This window comes from Phacochoerus africanus, chromosome 4 (assembly GCF_016906955.1).
Source record: "Phacochoerus africanus isolate WHEZ1 chromosome 4, ROS_Pafr_v1, whole genome shotgun sequence".
Lineage (NCBI taxonomy): Eukaryota > Metazoa > Chordata > Mammalia > Artiodactyla > Suidae > Phacochoerus > Phacochoerus africanus.
In genome coordinates this window covers 14,740,149-14,760,496 of record NC_062547.1, presented here as the reverse complement: position 1 = coordinate 14,760,496, position 20,348 = coordinate 14,740,149, and the positions used below count along the sequence as shown (strand labels likewise).

The 20,348-nt window shown below is 37.8% G+C and overlaps 2 protein-coding genes across 2 annotated transcripts; both read left to right on the top strand.

Moving 5' to 3' along the window:
- The first annotated feature begins 1,108 nt into the window (after nucleotides 1-1,108).
- Nucleotides 1,109-2,059, top strand: LOC125124039 (olfactory receptor 5D13-like). The gene has a single exon (XM_047774215.1). It carries the CDS (start codon nucleotides 1,109-1,111, stop codon nucleotides 2,057-2,059), a length of 951 nt encoding a protein of 316 aa, XP_047630171.1.
- A 2,080-nt stretch (nucleotides 2,060-4,139) lies between these two features.
- LOC125124455 (olfactory receptor 5D13-like) lies at nucleotides 4,140-8,380 on the top strand. Its single transcript, XM_047774565.1, is given in 4 exon segments — nucleotides 4,140-4,186; nucleotides 7,421-7,534; nucleotides 7,536-8,010; nucleotides 8,012-8,380. Coding segments are annotated over 4 exon segments (1,005 nt in total).
- The last annotated feature ends 11,968 nt before the right edge of the window (nucleotides 8,381-20,348 follow it).

Genomic DNA, 20,348 nt, shown 5'->3' with positions numbered 1-20,348 from the left:
CATGGGACTAGATACAATTGTAGCTTTATCCCAACTAATACATTCTATGGGTATTTAATTCTTTCTAACACCTGAAAAAGAAATAAAAGACATAAGCAAATTATGCTAAGATTTATCTGACAACATTTGCTATGTCATGTGATGTCTGGATCCTTAGTGTAGTTCTTTTTTTTTTTGTCTTTTTTAGGGCTGCACCTGTAGTATATGGAAGTTCCCAGGCTGGGGGGTTTGAATAGGAGCTATAGCTGATGGCCTATGCCACAGCAATGCTGGATCCAAGCCACAGCTCATGGCAACGTCAGATCCTTAACCCACTGAAGGAGGCCAGGGATTGAACCTGCATCCTCATGCAGGTTAATTACCACTTAGCCACGACGGGACCTCCGTTAGTGTCATTCTTAGAACCACAACAAGGTACTCTTTGCTTCTGTTTTACCTCTCGTCTTTGTTTTCTATAGTTTATTTTTTGCTCTAAATTTATATTTTAGTTCTGTAATAAAAATAGTAATGAAGGCTGAATTTTAGACAATAAGATGATTAGTATATACTTTAGTGATTCTCATAATTTATCATTCATCAATATCACCTGGAGGGCTGGTTAAACCATAAATTGAGGGCTTCATTCCAGAGTTTTGATTCTGGAATTTGGCGATGATGCTGAATTTGCCTCCCTAACAAATTCTCAGGTACTCCCACTGCTACTGGTCTGAGGACTGTACTTGGACAATAACTGTTCTTTTTCTTTTTCTTTTTAGGGCCTCACCTGCAGCATATGGAAGTTCCCAGGCTATGGGTTGAATAGGAGCTGCAGCTGCCAGTCTATGCCACAGCCACAGCAAGGCAAGATCCAAGCCACATCTGCAACCTATGCTGAAGCTTGCTGCAATGCCAAGTCCTTAGCCCACTGAGCAAGGCCAGGGATAGAACCTGCATCCTCATGGATACTAGTCAGATTCTGAACCCGCTATGAGCCACGATGGGAACTCTAAGAATCACTGTTCTGCATCAACCTCACTGAGACACATGAAGTTTCCTTCTTCTCTGTTTCTCTTTTCTATTAATGTCTACTTTCCAGGAATAACTTTTGATTCTTTACTCAACAGGGGTCATGATGTTATCAGAAGGAAATCAGAGTATCATACCCACATTTACTCCTCTGGGTTTTTCAGAATATCCGGACCTCCAGGTTCCGCTCTTCCTGGTTTTCTTGTCTGTCTACACAGTCACCGTGGTTGGGAATCTGGGCGTGATGATCACCATCAGGATCAATTCAAAGCTCCACACGATCATGTACTTTTTCCTTAGTCACTTGTCCTTTGTAGATTTCTGTTGTTCTACCACAGTCACACCTAAATTATTGGAGAACTTGATTGTGGAGGACAGGACCATATCTTTCTTTGGGTGCATTACGCAGTTTTGCTTTGCTTGCATATTTGGAGTAACAGAGACTTTCCTGTTAGCATCGATGGCCTATGACCGTTTTGTGGCCGTGCATAACCCTTTGCTCTATAGCACTGCCATGTCTCAGAAGCTTTGTGTTCTGCTGGTGGCTGGGTCTTACTCCTGGGGTATAGTGTGTTCCCTCACACTCACATATTTTCTTCTTGCATTATCCTATCATGAGTCTAACATCATGAATAATTTTATCTGTGACCACTCAGTAATTGTTTCTGTCTCCTGCTCAGACCCTTATATCAGTGAGATACTCTGCTTTATTATTGCTGTATTCAATGAGGCATGCAGCCTGATGATTATTCTGACATCTTATATACTCATTTTTATCACCGTTATGAGGATGCCCTCTGCAAGCGGACGCCAGAAAACCTTCTCTACCTGTGCCTCCCACCTGACAGCTATCACCATCTTCCATGGAACCATCCTTTTCCTTTACTGTATCCCTAACCCTAAAAACTCTTGGCTCACAGTGAAAGTGGCCTCTGTGTTTTACACAGTGGTGATTCCCATGCTGAACCCCTTGATCTACAGCCTTCGGAACAAAGATGTAAAAATCACATTCAGAAGATTGGTCGTCACAAAATTTCTTCATCACTCAATGTAATATTGTGAGATTTATTATATTATTTCCAAAGATAATGTGATTTCCCATGCTACAGGTTGTTCAACTCTTGTAGGGCAATTGATGAGTCAAGTTCAATCTTTTAATCAACAGACTTTTAGTTAATATATCTATAGGACATTCTATTGATTGTCAAACGCATCAATGTTTAGAGGAATACCTGTAAACCACATGTAAATCCAAAATAGAAAAAAAATTATTTGACTTTTTTTAATAATATTTGTAAGTTATTTTAAAGCACTTTACCATGTATAGTATAAGTTTACATGTGTGTTTCCAAAGTAAAATTGATTCCAGCTCATCAGATAAGTGTAGATCTGAAATGATTCTCTAGAACTATCATCAGGAAACTGTTACCCCAGAGATGGCTTTGACAAATGTTTCGGCTTACTGTAACTTAATGCATCCTTTACTACTTATTGTATATAAAATGATGGGAGTTAATTTTTATTCATGAAAGTTATATCTGACTAACTAGCCAAAAAATGAATAAAATATTGTTTTGCTTCCTCTAAATTAATATTCCCATTTTATTTCAAAAATTTTCAATAATCAAGGCAGTGGGATATTAGAATAATAGCATCTCAAAAGGGACTCAAGCATCTCTAGCCATTTAAATTTCAAAAATCATGCCATTATTGGAGTTCCCATCATGTCTCAGTGGTAATGAGCTGACTAGTATCCACAAGGCTCTGTGGCTTTGCTCGTGGGTTAAGGATCAGCGTTGCGGTGAGCTGCAGTGTAAGTCGAAGATGCACCTTGGATCCCAAGTTAATGTGGCTGTGGCGCAGGCCGGCAGCTACAGTTCTGATTAGACCCCTCATCTGGGAACTTCTGTATGCCAAGATGGGGCCCTAAAAAGACAAAAAACAATGCCATTAAAACTCAATAGAGAAATGATAATTTTCAACAAGCAATGCCGAGCAAACTGGATATCCTTATGGATAAGTGAGTCTTAAATTTTATTTCAGACCATACACAACTATTAGCATGAAGAAAATGAAATGGGTCCTGGAAGTAAACACAACGAAACCAAAAATTAGCATATGACAGAAAAGATCTTTCAAAATTTAGGGTGGGAATTTTTTGAATGAAACATAAAGAAGCTGGATCATTTTTTAAAAATTATAAAAGGAACTTCACAGTATAAAAAGCATGAGATAAAAAGTTCTCAAGTGTAAATGACACCATTAATAAAATGACAATAAAGCCTCAGATTATGAGTAAACACTTGCAATATGCATATAATTGATAAAGGATTTGTATGTAGAACATATTGAGAACTATTTATCCTCAAAACAAGAAAAATGATCTAATTTAAAGAGTTGGTGAAATATTTGGGCAGACAATTGACAAAATAGAATAAACAAATAGTCTATATACATATGAAAAAATATCATTAGTCATCAATGACATTCTTATTACAAGTAAAAATAAAACCTCAATGAGATATTTCTGCACTCCCACTGGAATGTCTAAAATGTTTGAGTTTTTGGAGTTCCCATCGTGGCTCAGTGGTTGGCGAATCCGACTAGGAACCACGAGGTTGACGGTTCGATCCCTGGCCTCGCTCAGTGGGTTAAGGATCTGGCGTTGCCCTGAGCTGTGGTGTAGGTTGCAGACGTGGCTGGGATCCCAAGTTGTTTGTGGCTCTGGCGTAGGCCGGCAACTACAGCTCCAATTATACCCCTAGCCTGGGAACCTCCATATGCCATGGGAACAGCCCTAGAAGAGGCAAAAAGACAAAAAATAATAATAATAATAATAAAAGTTTGAGTTTTAGATATTGGCAAAAATGTGGAGCAAACTGAATGCTTATGCATTTCCAATGAAAGTAAAAGGTTCAATGACTTCGAAAACAGTTTAGCAGTATCTTAGGAAGTTATGCAAACACTTCTCACACAACTCAACAATTTATTCCCATGAAACTAAAAAAATTCCCAGACTATTATGCTACAGAAACTGTGTAATAATGTGTAATAATTTAAGCCACCGACTTCGTGGTAATTTGTTATGCAGCATAGAAAATTAACATAAGAGAAAGCTGCAAGCTTTGAGTGACATGGCTGCAGAAATTGGCTCCCGGAGGCTGGTCCAAGGTGCAGAGGTGTCAGTGTCATGCGTTGCAAAACTCAAGGCTCTCCTGGTGAAAGAATAAGCATGGAGACCCGCTGGATTCTGGATCAAGACCGTGCTACATACAATAAATAATTCTAGGCCTAGTGATAAACAGCCTCTGTTGTGTTATGGCTTCCTGGTAGAGTCTGGCAAGGGTTGGTCAGTTTATCAGTGGCCCAGGGAAAGCAGAAGTAAATCTAATTGGGTGGCGTAGTGGAAACAATGGATTGGTTGACACCCAGTGGTTCTAGAGAATTAAACACATTTCCAAAACGCATTTGTCATTTTTAACAGCATATACCTGTTGTGTGTGTGTGTCTTTTTGCCATTTCTAGGGCCACTCCCATGGCATATGGAGGTTCCCAGGCTAGGGATCTAATCAGAGCGGTAGCCACCGGCCTACACCACAGCCACAGCAACTCAGGATCCCAGCTGCGTCTGCGACCTACACCACAGCTCATGGCAACACTGGATCCTTAACCTTACTGAGCAAGGCCAGGGATCGAACCTGCAACCTCGAGGTTCCTAGTTGGATTCGTTAACCACTGAGCCACGATGGGAACTCCAAGAGAGTATACTTTTTAATTGTATTAACATAAGCTTGGAAGTGTGGATTGCCTATATTTATGTCAGTAAAGTACATCACTCTTTTCAAAGACAATAATAATTATTTACATTAAGCAAAAAAGCCAGAATCCAAGTCATGTCGTTTATTCGTCTCAAAGCACATACACCATCTACATAGAGAAAAGGACAGAAAAATCATACTGTAAATTTAGTAGTGGTTATCTCTGAATGGTTTTACTGTAGTGACCATGTTTCTAATTGTTTGCATATTTCTCTATAATTCATGTTTTAAAGAAGTTCTTGAAGTAGGCTAGGTGAGGCATGGCCTCCAGTGATTTAGAAGAAAGAACGTTTTTATAAATTCCCACTTAGGAGGGCATTCAATCTAATTTCTGAGCTTGTGATGTAAAAAGAAAGAGTTCAGTAAATATTCTCTGGGGTCCAAATCCCCAAGGTCATGAAGAAAAACATAAGCCCTCTGTTATGTTAGGAATCAAATCCAGCTTCCAAATCTCTCTCTCTCTCTCTGTACAAAACTCTTTCTCTGAGTTTTTCTGGATATTAAGAAATATATTCTAGTCACATTAATTTAAATTCACTGTGGACTTCTGCTCTATGGATCAACTTCTTAATGTTTTACATGATGTGTGAATTCTAAGTGGGAACTTCCCTGGAGTCTGTTAATAGTAGAAACACGATCTGCAAGTGAGTTGGTTTCAGGTTGGGTGACCTATCTTGTGTTATCATTTTCTCATATGGTGAACACTGGGTTCCTGCAACCTGTAAGGCAGGGGACACTCTTTGGGTCTTAGCGCCAAATATCTCCCAAGTCCATCTTCCTGAATGCTCTCATTGTTAAGCTTTGACCTCACCCCCCCTTTTTCCTGGGGTGTCATCCTGATTATTGCCCTGACACTATCCACCATGTGCCTAACATGGTTGTCAAAGTGAAATTTTTGAAAAGAATATTATAACGTTGGAGATTGCCCTCAACATCTCAAAAGATGATAGGAATAATACTAACATTTCAAAGGAAGATAAGGATAAAATATATATACAGTGATAGTGAACACTATGTATAATACAATTCCAATGTTCTGATGGTCTAGAAGTATACCAAGAATGAAGAAAATATTCCTGGAGTCAAAATGGGAAGTCTGCAAACTGCTTTCAAATACAAAATGCTTTTGGTTTCTCAAAATAATGTATATCAAAAAAAAAATTCATGACCTAAAACAATATTATCACATGTAGTTTTAATTGAAACTAATGTTCCTGTCACCAGAAATTTTGAAGGTGATAATGTAGCTATTGGTGTGTCTATTACCACATTCTCTAGTTCTTGAGAGAAAACTTACAGTGTGTGGAAGCGTTGAGCAAAATATATTTTAAGTTACTCTCTAGTTCAGACATTCTGTAAGTATTTAATGCTGTATTGTTCCTAGTAATTTTATCAGATTAAAAATATGAATAGTAAGTTGAAAGGTAATGGTCCAGGAATGTAGAAGATGATGTTGAAAGCATCAGTAACATTAAGTGAGAATAGTGGGAAACAAATAGGAGAAACACAGGAATGAAGTTATTACAAGTTGTAAATATGACTTCATTATTTTACCAGATTGCTGTATGGTTTTATTTATTTTTATTTATTTATTTATTTTTTGTCTTTTTGCCATTTCTTGGGCCGCTCCCTCGGCATATGGAGGTTCCCAGGCTACGGGTCGAATTGGAGCTGAAGCCACTGGCCTACGCCAGAGCCACAGCAACACGGGATCCGAGCCACATCTGCAACCTACACCACAGCTCACGGCAACGCCGGATCGTTAACCCACTGAGCAAGGGCAGGGACCGAACCCGCAACCTCATGGTTCCTAGTCGGATTCATTAACCACTGCGCCACGAGGGGAACTCCAGCTGTATGGTTTTTAGAATGCTAAGGCAATAATGTTAGTATCCAACTGCCGTCGATGGAAAGCTTTAAGATACACAGGACACTATTTCCTTCAAAATCCATGTATTTTTTCAAAACTTGAAAATTCTTGCCATGACTTATAAATTCTGATTTTCCTATGAGTTCCAGTTTGAACATCCTAACTCTAGAAGTATTACTATCTTTAATACATTACTTCTCCTGATTCTTTTTTTTAAGGTAAATTGTATTGCTAAAGTTACATTCATTCTTATAGTAGTATTAAAAAGCACAGACTTTCAGAATGATGGAACTGTGAAAGCACATTTTCTACAACACTGTAGAAAAAGTTTCTAACTTTAGACTTAATTCTTTTTCTATCACTCATGGTCAGCTTCAAACCTTAACTCATTATTATCAAGCCATGTAACATTAAACAAGTATCTTAACTCATATATGCCTGTTACCCACTTTGAAGGTCTTAACGTTATTTAGCAATCAAAATTAATGTGTCCTGGAGTTCCTGGGTGACTCAGTGGGTTAAGGATCCATCGTTGTCACTGCTGTGTCACGGGTTTGATCCCATGTAGGAACGTCCACGTGCTGCAGGCACAACCAATAATAATAATAATAACAATAATAATAATAATGTGTCTTAATATCTTGGCACAATGTCTGCCACATGGTGAATGTGATCTACGTACACTATTGTCATTATCACTGGTATCATTTTTGTTGTCACTATTCAGATTTTCTCCAACAGCAATCCCGGATTTAGCTGAAGGAGATCAGAGTGCTGGGGCCACTTGCACCCTCTTGAGCTTCTCAGAATATCCTGACCTCCAGGTTCCCTTGTTCCTGGTGGTTCACCATCTACACGGTCACCGTGACTGGGCCTCTGGGCATGATTGCCATCATCAGGGTCAGTCCCAATCTGCAAACTCCCGTGTACTATTTTCTCAGCCACCTGTCCTTTATTGACTTCTGTTATTGCCCCATAGTTACACCCAAACTCTTCAAGAACTTGGTTGTAGAAGACAGAACTCTCTCCATCGTATTCATCATGCACTTCTTCGTATTGTGCTTATTTGCAGTGGCAGGAACAGTCATGTTGGCAGTGATAGCCTATGACCAATTTGTGGCAGTTTGTCAGCCTCTTCTCTACACGGTGGTCATGTCTCCAGAGCTCTGTGCATCATTAGTGGCTGGACCCTACCCGTGGGGTATAGTCGCTTCCCTGATGCTCACCTATTTCCTCCTGGCATTGTCCTTCTGTGGGTCTAACATCATGAATAATTCTGTCTGGGAGCACTCTGTCATTGTGTCTGTCTCCTGCTCTTGACCCCTCCACCAGCCAAGTGCTTTGTTTTGTCATCGCCATATTTAATGAGGGGATCAGCCTGGTAATTATCCTCACTACTTACATATCCATTTTTGTCACTATCCTAAAAATGCCTTCTGCTGGTGGGCACCGGAAAGCCTTCTCTACCTGTGCCTCCCATCTCACCGCCATCACCCTTTTCCACGGGACGGTCCTATTCCTTTATTGTGTACCCAAATCCAAAAGCGAGTGGCTCATAGTCAAAGTGGGTTCTGTATTTCAGGCAGTGGTGATTCCCATGCTGAATCCTCCGATCTACAGCCTCAGGAACAAAGATGTGAAAGAGAGTGCCAGGAAGTTAATGAATCGCTTAATACAATGTTGCTGAAATTTTGTATTTCCAAAAGAAATGTGATCATTACACAGAGCACGGTTCAATGCTTCTCGTAGAGACAATGATTCCAGTTACGTAGTCAGCCCATAAGGTTTTTAAATCTATAGTCATAAACCACTTATTTGATCATTTGGTTTCTGTTCAGTTCAATGTATAGTAAAAGAGCTGTAAACCAAATGCGAAATAACATAAGTGTTGCGGGTGAATCGGTGTCCCCCCAAAATGTCCACATCCACCCAGAAGCTCAGAATGTGGCATTATTTAGAAACAGGATCTTGGCAGATGTAATTAAGGTAAGAATCAAGATAAGATGAACGTGAACCCTAAATCCAATGCATGTGTCCTTAGACAGAAAAGGACATACAGAGGTACACAGGGATGAAGGGGTATGAAGACGCAGGCAGAGATTTCCCCTTTTCTGATACCCACCAGGGGGCTCCAGGGGCCACTGGAATCTGAGAATGCAAGGAAGAGAGAGTCCTACAGGCCCCTAGAGTTCAGGCTTCCAGTCTTGGGAACTGTGAGGTAATATATTCCCATTGTTTAAACCACCAAGCCTATAGTCATTTCTTCCAGCAACACAAGGAGTCTTCCTTAACAGTAAATACCAGACCATAAAATCTTGACTCATACACTGGTGCGGTAAATCTTTTTTTTTTTTTTTTTTGAAAACTATTACTCCATTCCATGCAAGTAATCTGAATCTCAAGATTAAAGAGGAATTCTGAAAAGTTGTAGCTGACTCAGAGTGTGAATATGGGAGAATTAGCAATGAGAGCCTGGAGGGACCATCTCTAAAATCAGGCCAAGTTCTTTACTCCTTTCCTCCTAAGGCCTCCTGTGCTTTTGCTGTAATACAGGAAATGACGTTAAACACGATGACCCTGACTTTCAAGGAAAAGTGTGGATTTTTATATCTGGAAAGATTAACAAGGGGACTGGACCAAAAATGCAAAATTAATTGTTACCAATCCTACATATTTCACAGCTTGATGTGTCAAACTTGATACTGTAAATTTTATTTACTAACACAATGAGTATCATAATACAGTTCAAAAAAATTCTCTAGTTATTATTTTGCTTTTAAAGGTTAAGCGTTAGTTAACTACATGTTTTACTGGCATGGCATAGATTCATCTGGCGGACAAATATGGCAGGGTTACACTTATTTTAATTGAACTGTCCTCTAAATTGATTATTCATGTGTTGGTCTTAACCCAGTGAGTGACTGAGTTAGAAAACAATTCAAAATGTCATCTGTGTTTATCTCTCGCTGACCATAATTTGTAGCACAGAAGTTTTCTTAGAATGTGTGCTGCATCGATGTGTGATATTGTGGTTCCACGTCCCCTTCGTGATTAAATAATGGCCACATCTCCAGAGCACGTGTGTTGGTCTCAAATAAAACACTTAACTTCATCTTATACTACAAAGATATGTCACCCTACTTTGTGAGTAGGTAGACAACTATAAAACATAAAATAAACAGATATCTTACTTTTAATTTTTCTTACTTGTAAACCAGGTTTCCCATATGCCTACCATAATATTCTGACCAGTTACTAATGTACCGTATTGCGCATTTTCCAGATAATGCTACTCAAAGGATGGTCTTCACGCTGGACAATGAAATGAAATTTTTCAGTTTTAATTCCATCAGGAAGGATTGTATCTCTCTCTCTCTCTCTCTTCTTGTCTTTTGTCTTTTTAGGGCCACATCTGCAGCATATGGAGGTTCCCAGGCTAGAGGTCTAATCAGAGCTACAGCTGCCGGTCTACACCACAGCCATAATAATGTGGGATCCGAGCCATGTCTTCAACCTATAGCAGAGCTCACGGTAACGCTGGATTCTTGACCCACTGAGTGAGGCCAGGGATCAAACCTGCATCCTCATGGATACTAGTTGAGTTTGTTAACCACTGAGCCACGACAGGAACACCTCTCTCCCTCTTTTTTTTTTTTTTTTTCTAACAGCTGCACCTGCGGCCTATGGAAGTTTCCAGGCCAGGGGTCAAATCAGAGCTGCAGCTGCCAGACTATACCACAGCCACAGCGATGCCAGATCTGAAACACATCTGTGACCTACACCACAGCTTATGGCAATGCCAGATCTTTAACCCTCTGAGCAAGGCCAGGGATCAAACCTGAATTCTCACGAACACTATGTCAGGTTCTTAATCTGCTGAGCTGCAGCAGAAACTCCCTGGGACTACATATTTCTGTGTGTGTGTGTGTTTGTGTTTGTGTTTATTTGGGATGCAAAATATATAGACACTCCCTTTTCCAACATACTTGTGACAAAGTAAGCATTGTCATCCATTTCCCTTCAGAAAGAATCACATTATTCCATAGTTTGTGGCACATTGGCTTGCATATGGAGAAAAGATGACTTCTCTCTGGATTTGGATTTGTGAATAAAAGAGGAAAGATGATAAAAGACAACATAGAAAAAGGCAGAAAAAAAGTGCCCAAATCTATTAATTTATTTTTATCTTGCCAAATCACCAAAATTTCCACCAAACCAAGATAATCATTGATTTTAAAGCTCTATTCCTCGTGCATACCAACCATGTGTGCAGGAAAACGCAGATATTGGTGCTGTGGTGTGTGATGGGGCTAAAGGGTCTGCATTTCTAACAGACTTCCAAGTAAGCGATGCTGGTATTATAAGACATTGGACCAGACTCTGAATAGTAGGCATCTAAACAGACATTTTTATTTGGGGTAAAATTCAGCTGGTTTAGATGTGTGTCAGATTGCGTTTGGAGTCATCAGAGGCCCCTTAATGTCAACTCCCCTTTTCCCCTTTCTTCCATGGGCAAGAGTTTGACTAGTTATTAAACTGATTTAAGTTATGACTGAAATAAAATAATTTTAATCATGAAATTTTGATAATTTCACAAACTTTATAACAAGCATGTTTCCTTAATGTGAAATATTTAGAGAAATAAAGCCTTCATAACCTTGGGTCTTAGTACACTCCCTTTTTAAATTTATTTGAAGTTTTTAAATCTTTGTAGAAGTTAGAAAGGCACGAAACATACTCAAGCAGGGCTTCGTTGTATATTTTAAGAACATTGGCTTTTACTTTAAGTGAAATGGGGAAATATGCAGGATTTTAGAAGAGGGATATGATGTAGCCTAAATTTTAAAAGCTTAAATTTTAAAATTTAATTTTAACATGTCTGATGTTGAGAACAAACTGTGAGAGAAGAAAAGAGATAGAAATTGGAAGCATGTTAAGCATATGTATATAGTGTACAAAAGATGGTGAATTCTGCTTCTCTCTTTCCTCCTAAACCACACACAATTCTTAAAAAAAAAAAATCTCAGTTTTAGCAGCACTGGTCTTAAATGCTTCCTGGCCATTTGTAAGCCCCCGAAAGCTCATACAGTTGTCCTGTACCAGTTGTGTTCCAGCCTCCTGGCTGTTCCCTACACTCATCCTCTGGATTGTATAGCCTGCTCTGAGTCCATCATAGTTAATATGTTTTGCACGAATATTTTGTTGCCCTTTTGTATCCTGTTCATTTTATCAAGATAATGTGTTTTATTTTAGCCAATTTCAGTGGATTAAGAAAGCTCACAGTCATCATTTCCTAGCTTTCCTTTTGATCATTGTCTTAAAGGCACTTGCTACCTGGGAGCATCACAGAATCCTCCCCACCTGTGTCTTCCACCACCACCATCCTTTCTCTTCATAGTATGCTCAACTCCAAATGCTCATTGGGAATTGTTCCAGGAGGGTCTGTGTTTTTACACTGTGCTAATCCCCATGCTAAACTCACTGATATATACCTTGAGATACTAAAGTGTTAACGATCCTGTGAGGAAGTTAATAGGCTCCAAAATATTTTAGGGCTCCATCTAATATTGATAAATATTTCCTGTGAAATTATTTATGGGCCTATTCAAATGTCACCTTTCCAGGAAATTCTTCCCTGAAACTATAATGAGAGAGTCACACCTTATCCACTTGATCCAACTTACGTTTTTCCCATAATAATAGATGATATGGTTAGTGCATGCAGTGTTTTGCCTCTTGTTTGTTTCTCTCAGTAGAATATAAAATCTAAGAGTGGAAATTTCTTATATTATTATTATTGTACCTTATATCTCTACTGCCTGAAAAGTACCTAGGAAACACATTTGACCTTCAGTGGCTACTATCTGGATGAATAAAAGAAGAAAGGAAATATACATTTCAGATGAAACTGATAATATTCAGTATTATGTTTTGTTCACTTAGGTGAGACTTTAGGTATTGTCTCCGCAATGAATAGTTGTCACTTGAGATTCAAAAAGCTAAACAAATGCAAATAATACACTCAAATTAACTGTGATTATTTATGTGAATGCTTCTGATGATCATTGAACTGTGGAAGATATTTCTAGTATAATTTTAAGTGCTTAGCTGTAGTTGGATATCCTATAACCACAACAGTCTTGCAGTTGTCAGAACCATAAAAATGATGCTTCCATCATCAATGGCGTCTCTTATAATTAGGGTGAGAATAGTTTTAAAAAACTGGTCATGTTTAATTTAAAGATCCTTCCTTTTCAGATTTTAGCACAGATTCCAGAAAAATTGAGGGAGTTTATTCAGTAATATAGTTAATATTTCAGGCAATATTAGTTCATTTGAATTACTTAGACTCAAAAATTCAAACCTTTAAGGTTGTAGGTATAATTGACAAATAATATCCCTGGATTAGACAGACTCTGGTTCACCATAATGGAACAAAGTTGCGTATAGCTTTGATTAAGTACCAGAATACTTCTGGATCATTCCATATATTTCTGGCTAAATTTCTTTGGGGCACTGGCCAAGCAATAATTTTGCTTATTGGAAAGAGTGAAATAATAATGTATCACCACCAGAATTCTTGAAGTATAGAACCTCAAAAATATTTAAGATTCATAAATAATTATGCACAATTCACAAGAAAAAGTGTCTGAAATGTGTAAGTAGTTTGTGAAATATCTATGCAAAGCTCTCTGTAAAAAAGGATTTCTATTAAGAATTCTTGGAGTTCCTTTTGTGGCTCAGCAGGTTAAGTACTCAACATTCTGTCTATAAGGATGCTGGTTTGATCCCTGGCCTCAGTCAGTGGGTTAAGAATTGGGCATTGCCGCAAGCTATGGCATAGGCTACAGATGTGGCTCAGATCTGGTGTTCCCATGGCTGTGGCATGATTTGCAGCTGCAGCTCCAATTCAACCTCTGGCCCAGGAACTTCCATATGCTATGGGTGCATAAAAAGAGAGAGAGAAAAAAAGAATTCTTATAGGAGTTTCCACTATGGTGCATTGTGTTAGGGATTCACCATTGTTTCTGTGGTGGCGTGGGTTTGATCCCTGGAATGGCACAGTGAGTTAAGGATCCAGTGTTGCTGTAGCTGTGGTGTAGGTGTGGTTGCAGTTGAGGCTTGAATTCTATCCATGGCCCAGGAACTTCCACATGCATTAGGTGCAGCCTTAAAAACAAAACAAACAAACAAAAAAGTTCTTATAAAAGATGGCATCTTTTAAGACAACAAAGAAAATTTCTTTATTTCAGAGTAGGCAAACACTCAAAACGTGAAATAAATGTTACCACATTAAAATTAAGGCATATTTCATTGAAGAACATGGGAATATTAAAAAAGAGAAGCCTCAGAAGGAGAGAAAAAAATTGCAACATATTTAAAAGACTAAAGATCAATATCTAGGACTTCCCGTCATGGTGTAGTGGTTAACGAATCTGACTAGGAACCATGAGGTTGCGGCTTCCATCCCTGGCCTTGTTCAGTGGGTTAAGGATTCGGCATTGCTGTGAGCTGTGGTGTAGGTTGCAGACGCAGCTTGGATCCCGTGTTGCTGTGGCTCTGGAGTAGGCTGGTGACTACAGCTCCGATTCGACCCCTAGCCTGGGAACCTCCATATGCCACTGGAAGTGGCCCTAGAAAAGGCAAAAAGACCAAAAAAAAAATCAATATCTATAATCAATATGTGCTAAAGATCAATATTGCAATATCTATGACAAATTAATTGGGAAAGGCATTAAAGAAAGTGATAGTACTGGGAAAATAAAATGAATCATCTTCAGTTTTTCCCTGTGTATCCTCCAAATATTGTTTTCTGTGTATATCATGATATGAGAAAAAGGGGGCAAATCACTGCTCTGGAGAAACTCAAACACATATGCACTAAAAGAGATCTACAAAAACGCTTAAGGGAGTTCCACTGTGGTACAGTAGGCTAAGGATCCAACACTGGCCCTAAAGCAGCTCGGGTCACTGCTGTAATATGGGTTTGATCCCCGGCCTAGTAACTTACATATGCCTCAGGCATAGCCCAAAAAAAAAAAAAAAAAGATTCAATTGTATATAGCTTGTAATTTAAAAAATGCAAATAGCAAAATAGATATTAACAATAATTATATTGAACTGTAGAAGTTAAAATTATATTAGAAAAAAATATACCAGTTAGTATAAATACTGTTCAAAATCATTTAAATAGTTGAGAAGTACAATGAAAGAGTTCCCTGATGGCCTAGTGGTGAAGGATTTGGCAGTGCCATCACTGTGGCACAGGTTCAATTCTTAGCCTGGTAATTTCTGCATACTGAGGGAAAGGCCAAAAAAAGAAGTGCAATGAATACACACACACACATATCTATAGTGGTTATGAATATTCACTTAGGAACAAAATAAATGGTATCATGGAAATGAAAATCACCAAATTAAAGACGAAGTTAGCACTGAGAAGGGAGAGGGGTATGAAATATCTGGAGGTTATGAAAGGGTCTTTGATATGTAATGTAGTTTCTAAAAAATAAGTACATGTTAATTTGTTTCAAGTCAACCTCTCAAGTGCTTTATAGGGAAAAGAAAATCATGAATGTTTCAGTGTTCTTTCTTTCTGCCCCAAGGGAGATCATTAAACTGGAGCAAAATATCTTTTTCTAGGAAGCAATTACCTTTCAATGCTCAGGGAGCTTGGAGTCAGTAAAACAACCTGTCTTCACATGTAGTTTGCTTGTTTATACCCGCTGTGACCAATTTCTCTGGTGTAAATCCAAAACCATTTATGCTTTCATAAGGCAAGAAATTTCACATGTAGAAGGCTAGCAAATTGCAAACTGTAAATGGCTCATATTTAAAGGCATATTGGTAGAGAATAAAAGAAACTAGAAAATTAAAGTACAAAAAAGCTTTTTAACTAAGCTTATTATTCAGTACTCTGAAATTTTTATCTCATTGAAAGAAATTACGAAGTCTTAGCTAAAAGAAGGGAGTTACCTTGATTTACAACATAATTATAACGTTCTTCTTTTTCCTAAAAGAGCTAATGTATTATTTCCAAAAACATACAAGTGGCCAATATATACATGAAAACATACTCAACATCACTAATTATCAGGGAACTGGAAATCAAACCCAAGATGAGATTATCCCCTCATACCTGTTAGAATGCTTATTATCCAAAACACAAAAACGAGACACAAGAAATAAAAAGATAGAAGAAATGCTAAAATCACTTAGTTGCTAGCAAGGAAAAGACAGAATCCCAGTGCACTATTGATGAGAATGTAAATTTGTATACCCACTGTGGAAAATAGTATGGAAATTCTTTTAAAAAAAGGTAAATAAAAATGAAAATAAAACTACCATATGATCCAGCAATCTCATTTCTGAGTATCTATCCAAAGGAAATGAAATTACTACATCTTTTTTTTTTTTCTTTTTCCACTGTGCTTGCAGCATATGGAAGTTCCTGGGCCAGGGATCGAACCCAAGACACACCTGCAACCTATACTGCAGCTACAGCAATGTCAGATCTTTAACCCACTGTGCCACAACAGGAACACATTTTTTTTTAATAACTATGTCTTTTTTTTTTTTTGATGGGCACACCTGTGGCATATGCAAGTTCCCACTAGGTGTCAAATCAGAGCTGCAGCTTCTGGCCTACCCCACAGCCACAGCAACACAGGATCTGAACCATGTCTGTAACCTATACCACAGGTCACAGCAACTCCAGATCCTTAACCCACTGAGCGAGGCTGGGGATCGAACCTGCATCCTCATGGATACTAGTCGGATTTGTCACTGCTGAGCCACAAAACGCCTACCTGCATTTTTTATTATAGTTGATTTACAATGTTCGGTCAATTTCTGCTGTACAGCAAAGTGACCCAGTGATACACACACAGGTATATATACATTCTTTTTCTCACATTTTCCTCCATCATGTTGCATCACAAGTAGCTAGATATAGTTCCCTGTGCTGTACAGCAGAATTGCATTTCTTATCCACTCCAAATGCAATAGTTTGCTTCTAATAACCCCAAACTCCCAGTTCTTGATGTAACAGTTTAAGAATTTGCTTAGGAATAAATCAAATGACACCAAATAAAGCAATAAGTCAAATACAGGCTATGAAGCATTCTACAACTGATACAATTTCTCAAAAATAATTACCTAAACACACACACAAGGAACTGTTACATGATATATGGAACATAATATTACGTAACACTGAAATGGTCATATAATAAAGGAAATCTAGTTACAACTAAATTTGTTTGAATCTTGATTCAAACCTGTAAAAATATATCTTGATGACACTTGTGGAAGTTTAAACATAGATCTGGTATGAAATTACATTAAGACTATGTTATCATTTTTGTTAGGTGCAATTTTGGCATAGGTATTTAATCAAATTCTTACTTCGTTTGTAGTTATGCTTTTTATAAACCGCTATTAATGGCTTAGTTATTTTGGCAAGTGGATTGATAGAGAAACATAATATCCTACCAATATGATTATGTTTTACACGACTCCAGTTTATTGAATCGAAATGAGGGATTCACTGTCCTTGGAATGTCCTGATTCTTCTGGACAGACAAAGAACAATCTACATGCTCTCCTATTCTAATGCTGCATACAGGAATGTTTGGCCAAAAATTACATCTGGGACAGGAAAAAAGTGTAGCAAGCTGTTCTTATGATTTGAGGCTCGTAGCTTTGGCTTGAGTACTTTTTGTTTCCTTGAAAATCTTCAAAAGATTTAAAATTTTAAATTTTTTTGTGTTTCAGTATCCAGATTATTTCTGTTGAGCTGCAATTATTTAATAATAATTTATTAATGAAATTGAACTGGGAAAGTACTTTACAAGTGTCACCCCATGTTTTGTTATTGTTCTAAGAACTGCCAATTCAGTGAAAAAAACACATTAAAAAAAACCTGTAGATATTTTCAGATAAGTTTTTTATTTCCTTCTATAACTAATGTCACCCTTAAATATCATATATATATATAAAAGATTTAGAATGCCTTGAATATCACTGTAAACTGCAGAATTATTGAGATGCATTTTTTTAAGGCTGTCTATTTGAAAATAAGTTGTTTTCCATTCCCTTTGCCCAAACACAACACTCTTCCACCATTTATCTGTATAACTTTCTCCCTCACTTCATAATGGTCCATGCTCAAAAAGCACCTCATAGTAGACTTGTCTGAACTCCCTATTGAAAATGATACCTTCAATTGTATATTTTTAGCATTTATAATTACTGCTGTATGTATTTTTGTGCATCACCCATCAAATATAAATTGTTGACAAAGCAAAGTTCTTTTTCTTTTCCCCCAATATCTAAGAACCTAGCTCAGGGTAAACCTATAATAAATAGTATTTAATGAATGAACGAATGTAAGAATGAGTAATTATGTATCCTCATTTTGTACTTAATATTCTCTATTGCTTGTCATATAACAATTAAATATGTCTACTATTCTTCCCCTTTGAAGAACCTTGATTAAAACAGTGAAGAGTTTAGGAGTTCCCACTGTGGCTCAGCAGAAATGAATCTGACTAGTATCCATGAGGACACAGGTTCAATCCCTGGCCCTGCTCAATGGGTTAAGGATCTGGTGTTGTTGTGAGCTGTGTTGTAGGTTGCAGATGAGGCTTGGATCTAGGTGATGCTGTGGCTCTGGTGTAGGCTGCCAGCTAGAGCCCCAATGCGACTGACCCCTAGCCTGGGAACCTCCATACACCACAGATGTGGCCCTAAAAAGACAAAAAAAAAAAAAGAAGATTTTAGAAAATTTTAGATGTTGTTGAATTCATCAAAACTTTCCAATACATTATTCTTCTAAAATGGCATTATTTTAGGTGGTTTAAATACAGTTCATCAAAAACTTAGAACTTCATATTTAGATTATCCAACTTATGGGATAATGGCCATGAAATAAATTGCAATAATATTTTTATATTTAATTTTTTAAAAAACCACCTTCCTTCTCTTTATGATTAAGATAAACAATTAAGCAAAGCAACTTTCCTGTGAGTGGGTTGCTCAGATAATGTAAAGTGTCACTGTCAATGATGCTCTTTATAGATTTTGTTTAGTTTTACTATCATGAGACTCTTTTCTTCGGGGGATATATTTTGTGACAAGAGATTCAGAACAACAAAAAACAGATACTAAACAAATCTCATCAAGCTATTAGTGTCTAATCTCAAAACATAATTGTACTGGCTGAAACACGTCTAAAGTCATTATTTTCCACAAGAAATTTTATAGGTAGATAGATTATAGATGGTAGATAGATAGATAGATAGATAGATAGATAGATAGGGATATATAGACGTTTAAAGCTGCATGGAAATAAATATTTCACAGAGCTCTTAAGTTTTAGGTTTTGGAAGTCTGCTTTCATTTTTTAATTTGGATAATTCGCAGAGTAATAAGAGAAATCCTTGCTTTTAAAAAATGAAAGAGAAGAAAGTGAGAGTGCTAGGTGAAAAGGAAACACAGAAAAACTATTCAATCTCAGGAAATTATCAGATGGATCAATTTTAGGGAAAACCACATAGGTTATTGAGAATTTGGAAACAGATTACCTGAAACTAATTACATTTAAGGAACTCCTGAAATATTTGGTGTATCCAAAGACACAAACCACACACTGTTTGTTGCACACTATTGGTTTAGGGACACATTCTATTGTCAGCAAAGGAGCAGATCTGGGGGAAGTCCTTCCAGCAAACCCACTAAATGGCCTCTGGCATCGAGTAAAGAGTAGACTCTTCAGGACAGTTCATTTGTTCTGCTCTTCATCACAGGGTTGTGTGGGTGGCACAGACCAAAGAATAATATGCGAATTCATTCTATCAGTGATTCCATTTATGGCTTTATGCAACTTACACCCGTCTGTGCAACCATCACCTCATTCATAAATGTGCATGATTACACCTACCTCACTTGTTTCTGGAAAGTGAAATGTGTTAATAGTTGTATTCAAAATACTACCTAACATGTAGGAAGTGGTCAGTATACACGAGCAGCTTTATTCTCATGAAGAAATTCATTATTTCCATCCCTTTCTGGTGTTGGGCACTACTCTGCTGTGACTTCAAACCCTCAGCCCTCCAGGAAGGAGCCTGTTGAGTAAAAGACAGACCAAGTTGATAAGACCTATTTCATGATGGCAACATGGTCCCTGGTTCACTGAGGGATGTTAGGATGCAGTATACAATGCTCTAATATTCTTCATGACCTCTGGAGGGGAGCATGTCTTATTAGAATGGTATGTACCAACTTGGGATAGTTACTCTCATCAAAGTCATTAATTATTTGAGTCCCAAGATAACATTGTTTTGGTCATGTCTTGTGAATGTCCCACAGAGATCAATGATTGACTTTGGAAATAAGGAATATGGTCTCCAGGGACACACATGCATAAAAACACAAAGCCTGTAACGTTTATCTATCCTAGCATCTTTAGAAACAGGAAGCAATCTTTATGCCACAGGTTGGTTGTTGGGACTACACTCTGATTATTTGGGGAAATGGGAGGGCAGTTGTATTGACGTGTATTTAAGAATCTGTATCTAGTCCTCTTTTAATCAGAAAGTGAAGAACTGCAAGGATTTGGGCACTCCTGTAAAAAAAAGTTTTCCCTTTTTGTC

Bases quoted from the DNA above. Each gene is read 5' to 3' on its own strand.
- LOC125124039 (XM_047774215.1), top strand. From the start codon at position 1,109: ATGATGTTATCAGAAGGAAATCAGAGTATCATACCCACATTTACTCCT.